Here is a 19937-nt window from a genome sequence, read left to right on the forward strand (position 1 = left end):
TTCCCATTGGTCCACGGAAGGAGTTGGGCGGGGAAATCCGTGAGGACTTGGTAAACAAGAGCTATTGGCCAATGCTCAAGCCAATTGGTAAAGAGAACTCTCGGCTCGCGCGCTCTGATTGGCTTGGCAGAAGGAAGAAGCCGCCTCTCCTCCTTACCCGCGAGCTCGGGTATGGAGTCCTGGAGCTGCTCGGCTTCGGGAGCAGAACACCTGAGGCGACAGGTGAGAGAGGTTGGGGTTGCGAGGCGGGGTGGCGCGAAGTTCGAGGCCGAGACCCAGAACGACCCCGGACTGGGCTCTCGGTCTCTCAGGCTCAGTGTCTCCTCAGCTCTGAGAATCCGTCCTCAGGAGCCGGAGACCTGGAAACTGACAGGATTTTGAATCTCGGACAAGCAGTAGGTCTCCTCACTCCGAGCCTGAGTTTCCCTCCCTGAGGAACTGGGGTCACAATAGCACTTAGCTCATAGTTCGGTTCAGGTCTCACGCTATTGAAGTAAAGCCTTAAATAGATAGTTTTTTTTCTTTTCTGTTTTTTAAGTCGCTCAATCGTGTCCAACCCTTTGCGACCCCATGGACTGTAGCCTGCCAGGCTCCTCTACCCATGGGATTCTCCAGGGAAGAATACTGGAGTGGGTAGCCAGTCCGTTCTCTGGGGGATCTTCCTGACCCAGGATCGAACCCAGGTCTCTTGCGTTCAGGCGCATTCCTTAACGTCTGAGCCATCAGGGTAGCTTTGCATTATTTATAAAAATCTAAAATGTGCACACGCACACCCAGCAAGTCACTTTTTAGGACTCTGTCTTGCAGAGATCCTGACTTAAGTGTGCAAAAAAAGGGGGGGGGGTGGTGAAGAGGTGTAACAGCTGTTTTTCTGCAGCTTGTTTCTAATTGCGAAATGTTAGAAACAGCCTGAAAATGCCCAAGAAAAAATTTCTTTCCAGTCCATGATTTCATTTAAATTTCTGCCTTTAATAGTAGTAATAATAAAAGCTGGTACCAAAAACAGAGTCAGTAATAAAGAACTATCAGTTAACTGACTGTGGTGTGCCAGACACTGCTAAGTGTTTTGCTTGTGTTATTTAGTTTAACTTTCTCAAAACCCATTAAGGTAAATAGTTACTGTCCCTGTGTAACTTTTAAGGTTCGTGGCTTTTTGATGGCTATGTGGCTAGCTAAGTTGACATCACTGGGGAGCAGTGGGTTCAAACTCAGATTTTTTGGTATGTTAGGCTGATTGCTGCTCTGTACTGCTTTGGGGGCACATAACAAGTGCTGAATGTAGCTGCCTTTTTTGTTATCATGGGGTGCTTGAATTAGGCATTCTCTGAGGTCTGGGGACCTTCCATTCTCTCTCTCTCTTTCCTTTTAAGGACTCCCAGGAGCCATGTCATCAGAAGTCCTGCTGGTGTCTGCTCCAGGGAAAGTCATTCTGCATGGAGAGCATGCCGTGGTCCATGGCAAGGTACAAGGCCACCTGAGCCTTTGAGGGTTGGGAACTGCTGCTCCCAGACACTAATCTTTTCTCTTTCTTAAATTTATTTTTGGCTGCTCTGGGTCTTTGTTGCTGCGTGAGGGCTGTCTTTAGTTGCAGCAAGCGCAAGCTTCTCTTTGCGGTGGCTTCTTTTATTGTGGAGCACAGGCTGTAGACAAGTTGGCTTCAGTAGTTGTGGTTCGTGGGCTCAGTAGTTGCAGCTCTCAGGGGCCTGGAGCACAGGCTTTGTTGCTCCACGGCATGTGAGATCTTCCTGGACCAGGGATCAAACCTCTGTCTCCTGCATTGGCAGGCAGATTCTTAACCACTGGACCACCAGGGAATTCCCCTGACGCTAATATATTTTTAAAATATTTATTTATTTATTTGACTGTGCTGGGTCGCAGTTGCGGCATGTGGGATCTAGTTTCCTGACCAGGAAATCAAACCCAGACCCCCTGCACTGGGGGCATGGCGTCTTAGCCACTGGACCAGCAGGGAAGTCCCCTGATGCTAATCTTAAAACATGCTGAAAGAAAGTCTTGAGGTGTATCCTGGGAGATCAGAAAGGTCAGTTTCTTCCCAGCTGGGCAAAGAAAAGGTAGGTATAAGGCTCTCTGAAGGACTTCTCTGGCCCACCCAGTAAGATAGCAAGAAAATGACATGGAAACCAATGTGGGCGGAATGAAGTCACTTAGGAAGTGAGCTTCAGTGGAGAAGAGATGAAGTTTAAGGACTAAACTCTGGGGAAAATGAATAGGATCCTGCGAAGGAGTCTGAGGCATGCATATCTCATTTAACTCTTACAACTGTCCTCAGAGGTTAAACTTTTATTGTCCTATTTTACAGTTGTGGAAGTTGAGGCTTAGGAGAGCGTTGGCAACTTGTTCAAGGTCCCGCACACCTCGGTAGAGCTAGAAGTGACCCTATCTGCTTGAACCTAAAGCCATGCTTTCTCCGCTCCTCCATGCTCTCATTTTTCACGTTCTTATATTAATCTTTGAAAACACGGTGATCAGGGAAGCCGTCCCATGGTGTTGAGAAATTCTGAAGTTTTACGTGGGAAAGGAAAAGATATGTAGGTATTAAGTCCTAACTGATTGGTAGCGGTTGTGCCTGTGAAGAAGGTGCCAAGGTTGATGAGAAGCATCTGCCAAGGGCATAGTTCAGAGTGGCCCACGTGCTAGTATCTAAGTTAGAAGCCATGCATGTTGCCAGCGACCCCTGGGATAACTGCTGGTATCATGCCCTTTGTTCTATAGGTTGCACTAGCAGTGGCCTTGAACTTGAGAACATTCCTCCGGCTTCAGCCCCACAGCAATGGGAAAGTGGGCCTCAACTTACCAAACATTGGCGTCAGGAGGGCCTGGGATGTGGCCAGCCTTCAGCTGCTGGACTCCAACTTTCTGGGTAAGTTCAGGGAGCAGGAACCAGGTGTGGGAAGAGCCTGGGCCCTGAGGAGAAGGAGGAGGAGGATGGCTGGGCCATCATCCCAGGCTGTCCCCGAGGGACCCAAGGCAAGTCACTCCGGGGGTGTTTTCTCTCCTGTCCCCCATAAGAATAGCTTCACTTATTTATTAATATATTAATTTATTTAAAATTTAAAAGCCTTCTCCACGTGCCGGCCTTTCCCTTCCACCCAAGCAAATCTCCACTTTTCATATTCGCTTTATGTGCGTGTCCTTTTCTCACTAATCATGTTTTGGGAGAGGGCAATATTGGGGAAGTAATATGGCCTTTAATTTGTGTGTCTGTGTTTTTAAATATTTTGTAGCTAGCAATTTTTAAGTTACTGGGCAATCTTTTAAAAATATATCTATATACTTATGTGGCTGCGCTGGGTTCTTAGTTGCAGCACATAGGATATCTAGTTGCCGCATGCAGGGTCATTTAGTTGTGACACGTGAACTCTTACTTGCAGCCTGTGGGATCTAGTTCCCTGACCAAGGATCGAATCTGGGCCGCCTGCCCCAGGACCCTGGAAGCTTAGCCATTGGACTGCCAGGGAAGCCTCATGGCCTTTAGTTTTGATATTGTACCGTGGAGGTCAAACCCAGGCCTCTGAGTGATATGTGTGTGTGTGCACACATGTATATGCGTGTGTGTTTGAAAACTACTAGCAATTAAGCCCTTACTACATGCCAGGAGTAGTGCTAAGGGTTTTCTGTACCTTTTTTTATTATCTCTACAACAATCCTGGGAGGAGATACCCCTGTTACCTGAGGTGCAGACAGATTAAGTCCCCTACTCAAGGTCAGAAAACCAGTCTTTGGCACAGTCAGGACCCACCCAAACCCAGGCCTGCCTGCCTTCCAAGCCTGGAGTCCACCGACAGCCTCAGCTGTGGTGCTCGGACCCTGAGCCCACATCTGTCCAGATTCTGACGCCTGGAATGGCTCAGTTGCTTTGTGTTCTGGTGTCTATAAAAGCACCGAGGCCTCCTCATCCCCCCCCCGGGGACACTTGTTTGCCTGTGTGACAGGGCACAGTGACGGTGCAGCGCTCACCCCGGAGCATGTGGAGAAGCTGAAGGAGGTGGCGGGCTTCCCCGAGGACTGCATGGACCCCGAGCGCCTGTCTGTGCTGGCCTTCCTCTATTTGTACCTGTCTATCTGCCAGGGTCAGAGGTATGTGTGCCCTTGGGGCAGGGAGCCCAGGTGCAGCCTGCCCCCGAGGTTGAGCCGAAGTTTTGGCCGCAAGACAACACATGGGCTGCCTTCCAGGCTCTGAATACCCATCAGCTATCCTTGCTGCATTCCAGGCACCATACTGGTGATTGTTTAGTTGGTGGCTTAGTCACTTGGTTGTGTCCAACTCTTGCGACCCCGTGGACTGTAGTCTGCCAGGCTCCTCTGTGCATGGGATTCTCCAGGCAAGAATACTGGAGTGGGTTACCATTTCCTTCTCCAGGGGATCTTCCCGACCCAGGAATCGAACCCAGATCTCCCGCATTGTAGGCAGATTCTTTACTGACTGAGTTACAAGGGAAGCCCACCTTGCTAGACCCTATATATGTGTGTATATATATATATGGTCTGCTTTAGGTATTCACAGCAACCTCACGAGAAGGACACCCTCTCCATTTTGCACAGGGAGAAATTGGGACCCAGAGAGTTAGAGACTTTCTGGGCTACAAAGCTAGTTAGTAAGTGCTGAGAGAGGGGAAATCAATTCCATTCTCTTCAGTTCAACACCTGCCTTTTTTTTTTCCTCAGTTGATCTTTTTTTTTTTCACTTATTTATATTAGCTGGAGGCTAATTACTTTACAATATTGTAGTGGTTTTTGCCATACATTGATATGAATCAGCCATGGATTTGCATGTGTTCCCCATCCTGAACCCCCCTCCCACCTCTCTCCCCACAACACCTGCCTTTTTAACTCACAATGCCTCTGGTCTTTCAGTTTAGCCAAACCAAAGCCGGAGTCCATTCTCGGATCTGCTGGGTGGCTTCTCTGTGCCGTGGCCAGGGAGACACGCTTGTTCCATGTTCCATAGGCTCCATGGGATCTCTGTGATTAGCAGAGTGAAGCCTGTGTTATGATAAGATCTGGGTTGTCTGCCCGTGGGGAAGCCAGCTCCTAGAGAGGGACATTCCTGTTGAGGTGGTGTCACGGGGTGATACAGGGCACGGGCTGCGTGCGGCTGAGGGTCAGACAGTGTTGGTTCAAACCCCGGGTCACTTTCTAGCTTGAATGAGATTCTTAGCCTTCCCAAGCCTCAGTTTCCTCATCTGTAAAATGGGGGTGGTGACAGCACCTCCCTCCAAGAGGTTGTGTGGAGAGTCAGAGCGCTGCCGCCCGGTGTGTTTCAGAGCCCTGCCCAGCCTGGACATCACTGTGTGGTCGGAGCTGCCCACTGGGGCCGGCCTGGGCTCCAGTGCTGCCTACTCCGTGTGTTTGGCAGCCGCCCTCCTGACGGCGTGCGAGGAGATCCCAAACCCGCTGAAGGATGGGGAGGCTGCCAGCAGGTAATCAGGCATCCCCCTGCTCCTTGTCCCTCCTGGGCACTGCTCCCCAAGGTCAGATCTGTCCTGTGGGCCCCTTACAGCTGGGCATGCTGAGGCGCAGGGCGGCCACACAGCTTCTGATGGTGGAGTGGATCTGGACCCGGTGGTCTGAATGGAGAACTTGAGCTCTTTGCCACCACCCCCTCCCCCCCGCCACCTCATTCCGACCTTGCCTCCTTTAGGTTCACATGCTGTGGTTTTTTAGAAAGAACCTGAGCCCAGATGTAGAGGGCAGTGGATCAGACGAGCCATCACCCTTGTCACCAGCTCACTGTGGGACCCTGACCAGCCCACTCCCCCCACAGGGAGCCTCACTTAGTGCCAGTTTCTGTAAACGGTGCTACCAACACCCAGGGGGGCATTGCCAGGTCGTACCAAATGGTTACGACAGACAGAGTAGCGTGCTGAGAAGGAAACACAGACGGAGCGTCGGTCTGGTCAGGACATCTCCCCTCCTGTTGATCTTCAGGCCCGCAAGGTCGTAGCACCTCCTCTGCGGTTCTCACTGTGAGTCACCGAGGCTTGTCCAGACAGGGCTGCGGTGGGCCGTTTCTCTTAGTTGGGGAAACTTGAGAAACCGGCCCGAGCATGGATAATGCAGTTTGTCCTGGGAGTCGGGAATGAGGCCGCAGCATCCAGCCTGGCAGCTTCTTGCCGAGGCCTGTCCTGGGCCCTCATGGCTCCAGGAGCCCTCTTGCTGGGGAGCTTCCAGTAGCAGCCATGTGGGCCCAGCTGTGCTGTGTCGGGGAGGGTGTGCTGCTTGCCAAGGCCCAAAGCTCAGTTAGGTCCCTGTGGCCACAGTGGGTCCGGGGGCTGTTGATAGGATTCCCGGTCTGGGCTGCTCTGAAGGGCTCACACTCCGGGGGGTGGGGGCCGGTGGAGACGGCCTTGGCAGGCATCTGACAGGTAATGAGCGATTGCAGCTGCGGGGGGGCCGTTTTTCCGGAATCGCAGTCACATTTGCCTGTGAACTCGCTTCTCTCTGGGGCTCTGTTTCTTCATCTGAAAAGGAGTGGCTGCACCTGATGAACTCTTGGGTGGGGGTGGAGGAGCTTCCAGCCTTGACACGTGCTGATTCCAGGGTAAGGTGGTGACACAGGACAGAGGCGACAGGACCGCCGCTCAGTACCTCATGCTGATCGCTGATTCTAGCGCAGAGCAGTGGAGGCCAGGTGGCCTGGGTCCCCCAGATAGACATCTGCCCACGGACTGGCAGACCGGCTCTGCCTTTCAAAAGATAAGGGTGGTTGTGGGTGTGTGCGTGCATATGCACGCCTATGGGTGTCCAAGTATGCATGTGGTCTTTCCTGTCCTGCTTCTTTGCACCTAGTTCCCCCACCTCCCCTGAAGACCCATCACTGCTTCTCAGAACCGGTAGAGAGACCAGACCTGGCCCCCACCCTCCCTGCCCCCAGCGTCTTCCAATCAGAAGAAAAAGTCAAGTTTGCTGAGTGGACTGGACCCTGGGCCGTGTTCAGGTGCCTCTTGCCCACCTCGCTCCCAGCTCATCTGTGGTCCTGGAAAGGGCCAGCTCTTGTCCAGTCCCAGGCACGGCACAGGCTGCACAGCTCTGCCCCCACATCCTGCCTCCGTGACCCTCACCCCTTGTCCCTTAGGCCCCCCATCCCTTTCAGAATGGGGTGCACTCTGTCCAGTTGGCTTTGCACTTCTCGGAGGCTATAGTTAAATACCGGTGACTTCCTGACATCCATTCTGCATTAGACTCCAAGGCTGCAAGTAGTCAGGGACCACATCTGTGTGCGCTTAGTCACAGGCACATAGTAGATGCTCAGTGTATATTGAACAAGTGAGCGAGTCTCGTCAGCACCCCAAAGGTCAGTAGTTATAAGCTCGGGCTCTGACGAGCGGATGTGGTTCTGATGTCACCGTGAGTGGCACCGTGGTCTTGGGGATGCTGTTTCACCTGTTGGAGCCTCAGCATCCTCTTCTTAAGAAAGAGGGTGGTGACTGTTCCTTCCCTGAGAGGTTATTGTGAGGACTACACAGGGTCCATTAGGGGAAGCCTGTAGCACAGTGCTCGGCCCTGGGTAATCAGTAGCTCTGAGCAGTGTTGACTGACTGTTAAACATAGCTTCACAACCACTGGGTGAGTCTCAGGTCCATAAAATCCTCATCTGACCCTTGAGGAAAGCACTTCAGAGAGGGTGATTGACTTTCCCAAGGCGCCACAGCGAAGGAGTGGGTGGACCGGGCTTGGAGTGACTCCAGGACAGAAACCCCAGGTGGAATACACACTGTCCCCTGGGCGTTTTGCAGAGCACCAGTGGGCTTTTCCATCCCATGATGTCCTCTGTGATTTGACACCTTTGTCCCTGTTTTCCGAAGGAGGACACTGAGGGTCAGAGGTGAGCGGCTGCTCAACGACACCCAGTGAGTCGGCGGCAGAATGGGGCTCAGCCCAGCCCCCTGCTTAGTCCACAGCTCAGCTGCACGGCCCCAGCAGCTTCTGTGGGTCTCAGGGCAGGGACCGCACAGAAGGGACACAGAGCTGAGAGAGGGCAGGGCGGTGGGGCTGAGCACGTGGCCGCATGTGGGCCTCGCAGGTTTTCAAGTGATACTCGCACTGTCATAGTGAGTCCACACCCCTCCTGGGGAGGAATCCAGAGAGGGCTGGGGCCAACGGGCCCACATGCTCAGGAGGCAGGAGTTGCGTTCCTCCAGAGAGGGGGAGAGGGGCTCAGAGAGGGCTGGCAAGGGGCCCAGAGTCCTTCAGCTCACGAGAGGCAAAGCAGAACCCCGTGAACTCCAAGCCTCAGGTCTCTCTGCTGCATTGGGCAGGAGCGCTCTTCAGGGCCTGCTGTTTAGCCAGAGAGGTTCGGAGCTGTTTATTTGTCTTCTTTCTGAGTTTGGGGGCCCAAACCCCTTCGCCTTTTGGTCTCCAGCAAGCCCCGCCTGTGACCCCGGCCCTCTGCTGCCCTCAGTGACCCCCCAGCTCCCCATTCACCACCAAGGACGGTAAAGATGAATCTCTGTGTCTCCTTCAGGTGGACCGAGGAGAACTTGGAGTTAATTAATAAGTGGGCCTTCCAGGGGGAGAGGGTGATTCACGGGAACCCGTCTGGAGTGGACAACGCCGTCAGCACCTGGGGTAGGTGCTGCCTTGGGCCTGCGTTCTCAGTTTTTGTTCTTTTTATTTTTATTTTATTTTTTTTTTCACAATGCTTATGCAGGAGATTTATTGCAACTATTTGCCTTCATAGTCTATTATACCTAGAGGTCACTTTATTAAGCAGCAAAATAATTCACATCACTCAAATTCAGCTCAAACCAAGGCATAAGACTGCTCTAGACAACAGGGAGGCAGTGGGGGGCAGGGGTTGGGGGAGGTATCCCCACTGCTTTCAAACCTGTCCTGCTCTGCCTCCAGGTGTGCCAGACTCTTCCGTTTCTGTAATTCAGGCCACTGTCACTTGAAACAAGCTTGACCTAAAGGCTATCAGGTCCTAGGGCCTCCTGAGCCAATGACAGTTACTTTCTGTGCCAAACAGAAGGTAAAACCCTCTATCACACATACAAGTGCAACCTGGGTCTGACACCACAGCCTGGTTGTCAGAAGAAAAACTACAATTCAAGGGTATCCTATATCCATTTATTCCATCCCTCTGTTTCTTTAACGAGAGGAGTACTGAACAGATAGAAAAGATTCAACTATTTTTAAAAGACACACCAATAGATATGCTGAAAGCAAGGTGCCCTAACACTGGTTTGGGCTGCTCCAGGAGACTAAAACTTAAGCTGGGGTTGAGAAAAACTAATTACACGTGGGTCAAAGTTTTTGTTCTTTTTAGAAATTCCTGTGACAGGCGTAGCCGCCCAGGCTCCATGGTTTGGGATGAACATACAGTCAGTGTGTTCTGAGGAGGATAGCATTTTCCTGATGGAGGGGGACAGGAACTTCAGGGTTTCCCACCTTCCCGATCCAAATCTCTGGGGGTGGGCCAGGGCCTGGGAAGCCGTGGTTTCAGCGAGATCCCCGCCCCCGGGGATCCAGAGGGCGCAGCTGCGGAACCACTGCCATGGGGGCTGCAGACCACATGAGTCGGCCTCCCCTCTGGGAAGGATGCCTGCTCACTGCAGCTGGATGCCCTCTGGCCCCACCTCCACTGCATCACCCTGCGGCCTGTCCAGGGACGCCTGGACGGAGGGGTGGGACCCCTGGCCCTGGGCATGGAGCACCTCCACGCCCTCCTGGGCCTTTGGTCCTTGAAGCTGAGATGCCTCGTTACGGGGCTGAGTCTGTTATGGTGACATTCTCCCCAGCCCCAATCCAGCCCCTCTCCTAGGAGGCTCAGATACAGAGCTTTTCCTGTGACCCTGACCCACCTGTTCTTCTCTTTAGGAGGAGCGCTCCGATACCAACAAGGGAAGATTTCATCTTTAAAGAGGTAATTCTGGGGGAGCCGCAGCTTCTGCATCTGATGGGGGAGGGGGAGCCCCATTTCTTTGTGAAGGAACCCAGAGCAGGTGCCCCAGGCATTCCCCTCCCCCATGTGGTCCCACAGGCCGTGGGCATAAGGAAGCCTGCTCTTTCCTCTCCACTTAAGCTCTGAAGTTGCCGAGAGATCAGAGGGGGTGGTCAGGCGAGGCTGGGCCATTCCGCTTCCAGAATGCGGCTGTTCCCCCAGGCGCTCCTTCAGTTAGCAGTTCATCTATCCATCCATTTAGTAAACAAGAAGTGATTCCTTCCTGTGTTCCAGCTGACCCTACCCTAGGACCCTTGGTATAAAAATGGATCTCGGATATAGTTCTGGGTGGTTAGAGACAGACATGCACACGTGAGCCACCAGAAGACTCTGTGGCAGTTGCCGTAGTGACGCCACCATGTCTGAGCAGGACTGGAGCCCACAGGAGGCTCATGGGAGGCCTAGTGGAGGGACGTTTGGCAACTTTCAGCCTGTTGTGGATTTCCTTCCTCCCTCCTTTCAGAGGCACTGGAATTACAGATGTGTGTATTAAACTCCAGTATCCTCTGTTCTGTTTGCTTTCAGGGTGGGACCGGCAGGGGCAGGGCGTGAGCCTGCAGCCAGAGGAACCCTCTGAGCCCCTGAACCCTCCCCCATCAAACGGGGGTGGGGGATGATGGTTGTCCCAGGGCACTCTGCTGCCTTGCGGGGGCCTTGCCACACTCTGAGGGTCCCGGGGCCTCTCACCTTCTGCAGCCAGGATGGTCTTCTTGGCAGCCAGACAGCAGGTCCCGGACCTCTGCTGCCTCCAGTCGGGCTGCTGCATTCGGGGCTCAGGGGCCTGGCAGGCCATGGTGTGGACCCCTTCTCTCTATACTTGTAGCTTCTTCTCACGCCTGGTCTGTCGGCTTCCAGAAGCCAGACCTGCCTTTCCAAGGCTCCAGGTCAGCATTCCTTTAGCCTAAGCACTGTGGACATTTGGGGCTGGAGAATTCCTTGTGGGTGGACCGGTCCTGGGCAGCATGGGATGTTTAGTAGCTTCCCTGGACTCTGCCCACTAGAGGCCTGTAGCCCCTCCCCCGTCTCCAGTGCAACAACCAAAGATAGCTCCAGATGTTGTCACACGGCCCCTGGAGGGCAAGTCCCCTGAGTGACAACCCCTGCACCACACGGAGGAGGGAGCAGGGCCATTCAGGAGGGTGGAGCAGCTTCCTCTGGCTGCTTGTGGAAGTGATGGCGGGGAGGGAATGGGAGGTCTGGTCCCCAGGGGTAGGTGGCTCTGCCGGGTGGCCTGAACCCGCATGCGGTGAGATCAGGAGCAAGGGTGGGAGGCTGAGTGTCTGGGCCCAGTCCGCCTGCAGCCCACGGTCTCTCAGAGGAGACAGTCGTGATGTCGATCTGGAACAAAGGTGTTTTTGGGGCTCTAAGTTGTCGGGGCTGACAGCAGGGAGGTCACCATTGGGCTGCAGATCTGGGGAGTCCTTGATGGGGCAGGGGCAGGTCTCTTTCCTGCGAGCCTGTCGTATCCTAAGCCCTGAGCTGGCCCTGGGCTCAGAAGACCAGTGCAGATGTGGCCGGGCAGGCTCATGGCCTGCGGGGGTGATTAAGAGTGAGCGATGGAGGGTCTCCCAGGCACGGGAGGCGGGGGAGAGACCCAAAAGTGTGTGCAGTTCCAGGGGGACAGGGAGCAGCAGGTGCTCTGGGGTCCCGGGGTCCAGTTGGAGCCTGGCTCTGCCATTTGCCTGCTGTGGGCCCTCAGGTGAGTCACTTTCCTGAAGACCTCTGTCTTCTCATTTATAGAATGGGAGTCCTAAGCATGAGAGTCCATGGCAGAAACTGTATCTATGAGTGCTTTTTACTCTTTCCTGACGGAATTCATCCATCCAGTCCATAAGTATCTCTGAACCGGGTGCTGGGGTCTCAGCAGGGAACCCAAAGTCCCACCTTCACGGAGCCCCCACTTTGTGGGAGGAGACGATCCCTGGACAGTTGGCTCTGTAAGGACACGGAAGGCCATCCCCACGGCCTCAGTACACAGAAGGAGAGTAAGGGCTGGGACGTGAAGGAGGGAACTGGAGCCCTCTGCCTGGATGGCATTTGAGCAGAGTGCCAAGGCCAGGGGGCAGGTCCCTGGCAGCAGAGATGCATGTGCAAAGGCCCTGAGGCAGGAGTGGGGCTGAAGTGTTGAACAGCAGCTAAGAGGCCAGGGTGGCTGAGTGGAGTGAGCTCCAGGGAGGAGGGAGATGAGATGAGCTTGGGGATGTCACCGGCCCAGATCACACAGCACTTAGAGGATGTGGCCCTAGGGGGTGATCACTGGATGTCACAGGAGTCCTGAGTTTTGTGGGGCTGGCAGGGCTGGCAGCAGGCCCGTTTGCAAAGGACTTTATTTAAGAGAGATGAAGACATGATACCCAGACTCCTCCCACCCCGATAGATGGGGACACAGAGTGAGCGACCGACCTTCGTCGCTGGCTGCAGGGAGCCGCGGTGAGCAGATGGCAGGTTCTCTGAGAAGCCGCGAGGCCAGACTCCACATTAATCCTGCCCATGGCTTAAGAAGAAGCCCTTTACCCCCAAACCACGCATGGTGCTTCTCAATAAAAAAAAAAAAAGAAAAAATGCATTGTTTGCCAAGTGGATCAAGACGCAGCCTCCCAGAACGCTGCCCTTTTGAGGAACGGCTTGTCTTTTAAGGGAAGAGAAAAGCCAAATAGAATGTTCATCTTTTGTAAAGTGAAAAAAAAAAGAAAAGCCGGCCTCCAAGGCTGAGAATCGATATTAATTTCATGGGCTTATGGGCGGTGAGATCAAGCAGGTTTCTGGCAGCCTTTCCCAGCCCTGCTGGATTTTACAGCCTTGATTGGTGAAAAGAAAAGCGAATAAAGGTATTGGGGGCCTGTCTGTCTGCAGCCGTCTCCGGCCAGAGCTCATTCAGGTCCTCCACCCCCTGTCCCCAGCCTTGGGGCAGTGCTCTGAAAGGCGCACAAGATGACAAGAAACGGTTGCTTAAGTCTCCAAAGACAGCCAACCACAAGGACCACTGGGGCTGTGGTTTGGGGAGGGATTATAGAGCCCAGAGGGCAGGTGAGGACAGCGTGGTGCTGGAGGGCCAGCTGACGGTGACCGCCCTGGGGCATCCATTCTCCTACCTGGGCGTGAGTGACTCCCTCTGACCACACCTGGGGTCCTGCCAGGTCTGGGCACCAATGAGGCAGGGCACGAACAGGCTCACAACACTGGGACCCGACTCTCCCCATCCATGACCCATCCCTGGTCTCATGGCTTTTTGGTTCTCCAGCACCCTCCCCTCCAGCTCCCTGGGGTGGCCCACAGGATAGAGCCTCAGCCCCTTCTTGTACCCTTGGTGGTGGCGCCTTTGAACTTCTAACTCCATGCATGCCAGGCCCTCTGCACATTCACTCAAGGTTGAAACGACTGAATGGAGGAGCGAGTCACAAGCCAAAGGAAAACAACTGTCTGCCTCGGGGCCAAAGTGGGGATGCGGCTGTGGGCACCCGCAACTGGGCATCAGGAACCCTGCTTCCCAGACCTGTCTCCAGCTCACCTCCCTGGGCCTCCACTTCCTGCCCTGGGTCAGGGTGGGGCAGAGTCCAGGAGGGCCCCCAGCCCTGGCCCAGCTGCCCTGTCCTGGGCTCACCTTGGACCCTCTTTGCCCTGCAGGCCACCAGCTCTGAAGATCCTGCTGATCAACACCAAAGTGCCTCGCAGCACCAAGGCCCTGGTGGCCAACGTCAGGAGCCGGCTGCTGAAGGTACTGCTGGTTCCACTCCCGGGAGTGTTCCCGGTGGGGCCACGACACTTACGTTTGGGTGTCCGAGCCCTCCTTCTGCCTCCTGGGTTAGTGGGGGGAGGGGGTGGGGGGGCAGGGACTTGGGGAGGCTCCGTGCACCCACAGCCCAGCAAGGAGGCAGGACAGGAATCCTTAAACAAGCTGCCTTTGCAGTGAGAACCTCCTCTCTGCTTGGGTCCGTGGTGGCCAGGCAGGGCAGAGACCAAGCCCGAAGGAGAGGGGTTCACTCAGAGGATGGGTGTGGGCCATGGGGTCACCTTCCCCCTCCACCAGGTGTCTGCCGACCCCTAGGCCTCACGGGCACTCGTCTCCTTTCCCTGCAGTTCCCGGAGATCGTGGCCCCTCTCCTGACCTCCATAGACGCCATCTCCCTGGAGTGTGAGCGGGTGCTGGGGGAGATGGCGGCGGCCCCCACCCCGGAGCACTACCTCGTGCTGGAGGTAAGAGCCCAGCTGCAGGCTCGGGGTCCCCCACCTGCGGTGCTGGCCCCGGGCAGTGGCTGCCCGTCTGCGCTCGGAATCCCCGGGAGCTAAAACGCAGAGGCTGGGCCTGGAGCCTGTGTGTGCACCCGTGAACAAGTGGGTCTTCTCTTGAAGCCTCTTCCCAAGTGATTGGGAGCAATCAAGGGAACACAGACACCCCTGAGGGTGGTGTCTAGTGTGTAATAAGTGCAGCGGGCCAGGCTTGGGGTCATGTGTGTAAGGAAACGGTCCTCCATAATTCCAGGAACGATTTCTCCCCTGGCCACTTCTTTCCTACTCTGTTTGCTAAGTACATTTAGTTAGTACTAAATACATCAAGTTCACGCTGTAGCTGTCTCTCACATGCTGTGGATCAGACATGGTCTGAAATCTTTCATCAATGCTCCAGCCCCCACCCTTTGCCTAAATCTAGCTCAGAGATTGAGACCTCACACATGGGATTTCATCAGGCCCATGTCTGAATCCTGACCTCACTGGAGTGTCTTAAGAATGAAGTGAGATTCCATGGGCAATACAGGAGCACAATGCCCGATGAGCCACCAGCTCAGCCAGAGGGCATGGGCTTATTCCCAGACCCAGCCCATCTGGCCCAGTGAATGTGGACTGGCATTAAAAAGCCCCTTGGCTTCCATGGAAGAACCAGAGGATCCGGCAGGCCCGGCTAACATGGCTGTGCTGCAGCGGGTCAGCCAGAGGTGCTCAGGGAGCCGCCTCGAGAGAGGCCCTGGGGTCTCCGATTCTCCACCTTCCCCACCACTCCCTGATCGTCGCCCGCAGCCGCTGCCTGGGGCCTCCCTGTCCTGCTGCAGGCACTTGAGTCTGCAGCCCCTGTCATGAGTGGGAGCTGGTACTCTCCAAGTCTCTTCACAGATGATTCCTCACTTAATCCTCAAGCAGCCTACCTGTGAAGTGGGTACGTTGCCACCCTGTTACAGACATAAACACCACGACCTAAAGAGAATGACTTTCTCTGAGATGTTTCAACTAGTCAGTGGCTGAGTTTGGAGTCAGTGACTTGTTCGTTTATTCCTTTAGTCAACTTTTTTTTTTGGTCTCACTGCACAGCTTGCAGGATCTTAGTTCCCTGACCAGGGATTGAACCTCGTCCAGGGCACTGAAAGCACCAATTCCTAACCACTGGACCACCAGGGAGTCCCCCCAAATTTTTAAGATGGCTCGGTGCAGGGATTCCATCTAATTCATTTCCAGGCTTTTGCCCTCATTCCCCCAGCTATCTCCCTCCATCCCTTCAGCCTTTTCCCGCTGGTTCTCGATTCGTTTCACGTAGAAAGGAAGGTAACACAGTCCTCCTGAGGAGGAAATTAATAATGATGGAGTGCTGCCTAAAATACACCCCGTTGAGCCCCTGGAGAATGCCTCAGAACAGCACGTCGATTATACAGTGTGTATATTTTTGGCTGCGGCAGCCGCTGAAATGTGCAGCTCGCCTCCCGGACAGCTCTGCACTCACACCAGCGAGCTGTTCTCCTGTGTCACAGCCTGTCATCCGATCCTTGACAGATTTTGGATCAGAATGTGACAGGTGTCTGGGACCTGCCTTGGCAACCTGACACCTGGTGCTCAGGCACCGAGAAAGGCCCCAGAAATTTCCCCTCCCCTCCAGCCCCCAGGGCCGGTGAAAGACACCCAGGGCTGCCACCGGGCCATCACGCATGTCTGCTCGTTTGTCACAAGTGCTGGGGTGCAGGAGGCAGGCTGCCGGGGAGAGGCAGGCATGATCCTGCCCAACGGCCCCGGGCAGGAGAACCAGGTGGGCCTCAGCACACAGCCCCATGACGGGCATCCTCCTGGCACACAGGTCCTCCCGGGACCCCGGGGCAGAGCTGCGCGCTGTGAAGCCGCACACGGCAAGGAGAGGGTGGTGACAGGGAAGCCAAGGGTGCTCTCAGAGGCGAGAGGCGCGCGCGTCACATCAGGCAGACCCACATGTTGGTGCCGGCTCAGCTCTTCCCAGCTCAGCAGCCTTAAGCACGTCACTCTCCCCTCTGAGCCTCAGTTTTCTTCTTTGAAAAATGGGGATACAGTAAATGAAGCATAAAAGTACTAATAGCAGCTGATGTTTGCCGAGCACTTACCTTGTGCCAGACTTCACGGGAAAGACGCCTAATTCCATCTTCCTGGCAACAAGGCAGATACTCTTAGAATCCCTGTTTTACAAGGGGGAGCCCGGGGGCTTTCCAGGTAGCACAGTGATAAAGAATCCACCTGCCAATGCAGGGGACTCAAGAAACTCAGGTTCAATCCCAGGAAGATCCCCTGGAGGAGGAAATAGCAATCCACTCCAGTATTCTTGCCTGGGGAATCCCACGGACAGAGGAGCCTGGTGGGCTACAATCCAAGGGGTCGCAAAGAGTCGGACATGACTCAGCAAGCAGCACACAAACTGAGGCTCAGCTGAAAGACCTCATCCCAAAACACGCAACCAAGAAGTGTCAGAGCCGGAACTCACACCCAGGCTCAGCTGCCTTCAGATCCCACGTTCATAACTTCCCAACAGCAGGGACTAGAGTTCATTCTTAGAGCCCCAACATCTAGCAAGGTGCCTGGCATTTTGATGGGATTTGCTGACACCACTGGAGTAAATGAAATATAAATAGGGAATGCCTGGGCAGTGGAGATTGTAAGCTTTTTTATTTCATCAACCTGCCTCTTGTTTGATCTGCAGGAGAGCAGGAATTTTATTATCCATAATCAGAGAAATCTGAACAAACATTTGGCAGTTCCCCCAACTCATGACCTAGTTAGAACTATACACACCCATTCTTATTTTGAAAGTTGGTTCCTGAGGAAGCAGTAGGACAGCATATTACTTGAGACTTTTTCCGTAAATGCCCAAAATCCATCTCAACCAGGCTTTAGCAGAAAAGGAATTTATTGACTTCTAAATGGGAAGACCAGAGGCGACAGCTTCAGGCATAGCTGAATCCAGGGGCCAAAGACAACCTCGTCTGAAATGTTTCTCTGTCTTCAATGTTTTCTCTGAGAACATATGCGGGGAAGATAACTCCGGCGGCATGTCTCTGAGGGTGGCCAGTTTTAGCAGCTCCAGTGGAAAGAGGCAGGGTAAACCCTGGGAGGGCTTTTATTGTCTGACCAGTCCCCACGGCCAGAGCCTTCCATGGCCAGACCTGGGACGTGTGCTCACTGCCAGCTCCATCCCAGCCCCACTGGGAGTCCTGCAGGAAGGGGAGGGTCTCTTTTATCAGTGGAGAAGGACAGTGTGCTGGACAGTCAAAGCCTTTTGAGGTCCCAGACCAGCGGCTGTCAGATGGATGGGGTGGGCCCAGGACCTCAGCTCAGGCAGGCCAAGCCAGAACAGAGAACCTTCTCCCCAGGAGCTCATTGACATGAACCAGCACCATCTGAACGCCCTCGGTGTGGGCCATGCCTCGCTGGACCAGCTGTGCCGGGTGACCACGGCCCACGGACTGCACAGCAAGCTCACTGGCGCAGGCGGCGGCGGCTGTGGCATCACGCTCCTCAGGCCAGGTACCCCGGGGGCAGGCGGGGTTGCCAGCCTGGGCGCCCACAAAGCTTCCACGCGGGCAGTTCTTGGGGGAGGAGGAAGAAGCCTGTGAACAGTCACCTCTGCTGTGTGGCCTTGGTCAAGGGAATTAACCTCTCTGGGCCTACATAGCATCTAGTTTATGCAAAATCATTGCCCAGATTCAAGGAAGTAAAACATACTCAGAGAGCCTGGCACAGGGCTTGTTCCTCCCATCTCCTTACCTGCCAAGCCAAGCACAAGCTTGAGAAATGACCAAGGCCTTGTCACCGTGTACCGCCACCACTACCGGCCTTGCAATCCCTGCTGTCACCTCCTGATGTGGCCAGGACGGGGACTGACCTTGCTACAAAAGAAACATATCTCTACCCTCTTTAGTCTTTGGGGAAAGAGCAGGGCTGAGGAGCGGGCTTACAGCAGCACGCCCTGTGCTGGGGCGTTGAGTCACCGCTGCTTTCGGTTGGCTTCCTCTCCATCTCCTTCCTTTTCTCGTCCTGCTCTCCCTCTTGCTTTGCTGTAAGCCCACAGCAGTCCCCTTACCCGCAGTAGGACTCCCAGGCCTCAAAGAGAGGCCGCGCCTTAACTTTGGCCGACCTTGACTGTGGGGGCCTAGTTCAGGGGCAGTGACGATGGCGGGAGAACATTCCTGGAGTGTGTGCGGTACACTGGGCCAGGCCCTCCACCTGTCGTAGCCCGTGTCAGCCTCTCCGTAACCCTTGAGGGGTAGCTCTCATTGTCAGCCCCACCCCCAGATGAGGAGATGAGGCTCAGAGAGGGGACGTCATTTGAGGCCCCACGGCCAGGTTCCACCTGACTCAGGGGTCCATAACCTTCCCGTGGAGGATGCCAGGCTCGGCATTACAACAGGAACACTGGTCCCCTGCCTGTGCTGCAAGCGGGGCTGAACGTTCTCTGAGGGAGCCGATGGTGGGAGTGACCTGCTGCCCTTCCTGCCCGCAGATCTGGCACGGCCGGAGGTAGAGGCCGCGAAGCGGGCGCTGAGAGACTGTGGCTTTGACTGCTGGGAAACTAGCATTGGTGCCCCTGGTGTGTCTGTCCACACGGCCGCCTCCCTGGACGCCTCTGTCCAGCACGCTCTGGACAGCCTCTGAAAGGAGCCCACGCAGCTACAGCCCTACCACGAAGCCCCTTCCCAGATTCCTCTAGGTGCTGAAGTTGGCTTCTGTGCTGGCCAGCGGATGCCCAGCTCCTGATGCTGATGGGAGGCCCCCAGCCCCTCTGTGACACCCCTCCCACCAGCTGTGCCCCTCGTTCCGCACCATGAGCCAGGCTGCCCGGAAGCCGTGGTCTGTGTTCTACAACATTCTCTTGAGCCAGCCCATCAGTGGGGTGTGTGTGGCCGTCTGAGACAAGAGGGCCTATTTCCCAGTCTCCTGGAAATTTCCACGGCCCCACAGACTCCCTGGCTGAGCTGCTCGGATGCCACATGCAGGGGTCTGGTTCGCAGAGCAGCGGACCTTCTCCCTCCCTCCGCGTCTGCACTCCTGCCTGTCTGTCCCACCTCCCCCAGGAAGCCTTCCTGGGGTGTTTGGGTGGTGATCTTTGCCTTCTGCCTTCCATCTGGCCTGAGGGTCGGCCAAAGGCAGGATCGATGTGCAGTACCCTCTGGTCTGTATCCGAGGGGGTTGCAGACAAGATGGCAAAGGGGAAATAAAAAGATCTTGAGTAAACAGTGCTTCACTCACTTCTTTCCATGTCTAGAAAGAAATGGGAGGGTCTGGTAGTCTCCCGTCACCCATACCTGCCGCCTCTCTCCTGTCCCTTCTCCAGCCACTTTCTTAGTGGAAAGGGCTTTGGGTCACTTGGCTGTATGTGTCCATAGGATAGGGCAGAGTTTCTCCAGATGGCCCTGGTGGACAGGGTGGATGCCCGAACATCAAACTCTCAGCCTGTCAGCACAGCTCCAGCCTGCTTTTCCAGAAAGGGGGATTTTAAATTTCCCAGCTCAGGAGGAACTTCCTAGCTCATGTGTACTTACAGCTGATTCATGTTGTTGTATGGCAGAAACTAACAGCATTGTAAAGCAATTCTACTCCAATTAAAAAGCAGAGACAGTACTTGACCAACCAAGGTCCATCTGGTCAAAGCTATGGTTTTTCCAGTAGTCATGTGTGGATGTGAGAGTTGGACTATAAAGAAAGCTGAGTGCTGAAGAATTGATGCTTTTGAACTGTGGTGTTGGAGAAGACT

The 19937-nt window shown here is 54.7% G+C and overlaps 1 protein-coding gene across 2 annotated transcripts; it reads left to right on the plus strand.

The window, feature by feature from the left end:
- Positions 1-100: 100 nt before the first annotated feature.
- On the plus strand, positions 101-19417 carry MVK (mevalonate kinase). 2 transcript variants are annotated; one of them, XM_043438649.1, is made up of 11 exons: positions 101-222; positions 1371-1462; positions 2734-2881; positions 3954-4098; positions 5286-5441; positions 8486-8589; positions 9841-9886; positions 13589-13679; positions 14042-14158; positions 17557-17710; positions 18687-19417. In XM_043438649.1, the coding sequence occupies exons 2-11, from the start codon at positions 1385-1387 to the stop codon at positions 18836-18838; spliced, it is 1191 nt and encodes a 396-aa protein (XP_043294584.1). In that variant the 5' UTR covers positions 101-222; positions 1371-1384; the 3' UTR covers positions 18839-19417. The 2 variants fall into 2 exon arrangements, with proteins under 2 accessions (XP_043294584.1, XP_043294593.1); XM_043438658.1 differs by lacking the exon at positions 5286-5441.
- Positions 19418-19937: the final 520 nt, after the last annotated feature.

This window comes from Cervus canadensis, chromosome 1, assembly GCF_019320065.1.
Source record: "Cervus canadensis isolate Bull #8, Minnesota chromosome 1, ASM1932006v1, whole genome shotgun sequence".
Lineage (NCBI taxonomy): Eukaryota > Metazoa > Chordata > Mammalia > Artiodactyla > Cervidae > Cervus > Cervus canadensis.

What these genes read in the sequence shown, in the direction of transcription:
- MVK (XM_043438649.1), top strand. Translation starts at nt 1,385, where the DNA reads ATGTCATCAGAAGTCCTGCTGGTGTCTGCTCCAGGGAAAGTCATTCTG. An exon ending in GCTGGACTCCAACTTTCTGG is followed by an intron (nt 2,882 to 3,953) that starts GTAAGTTCAGGG and finishes CCTGTGTGACAG; the next exon opens with GGCACAGTGACGGTGCAGCG. An exon ending in CATCACGCTCCTCAGGCCAG is followed by an intron (nt 17,711 to 18,686) that starts GTACCCCGGGGG and finishes TCCTGCCCGCAG; the next exon opens with ATCTGGCACGGCCGGAGGTA.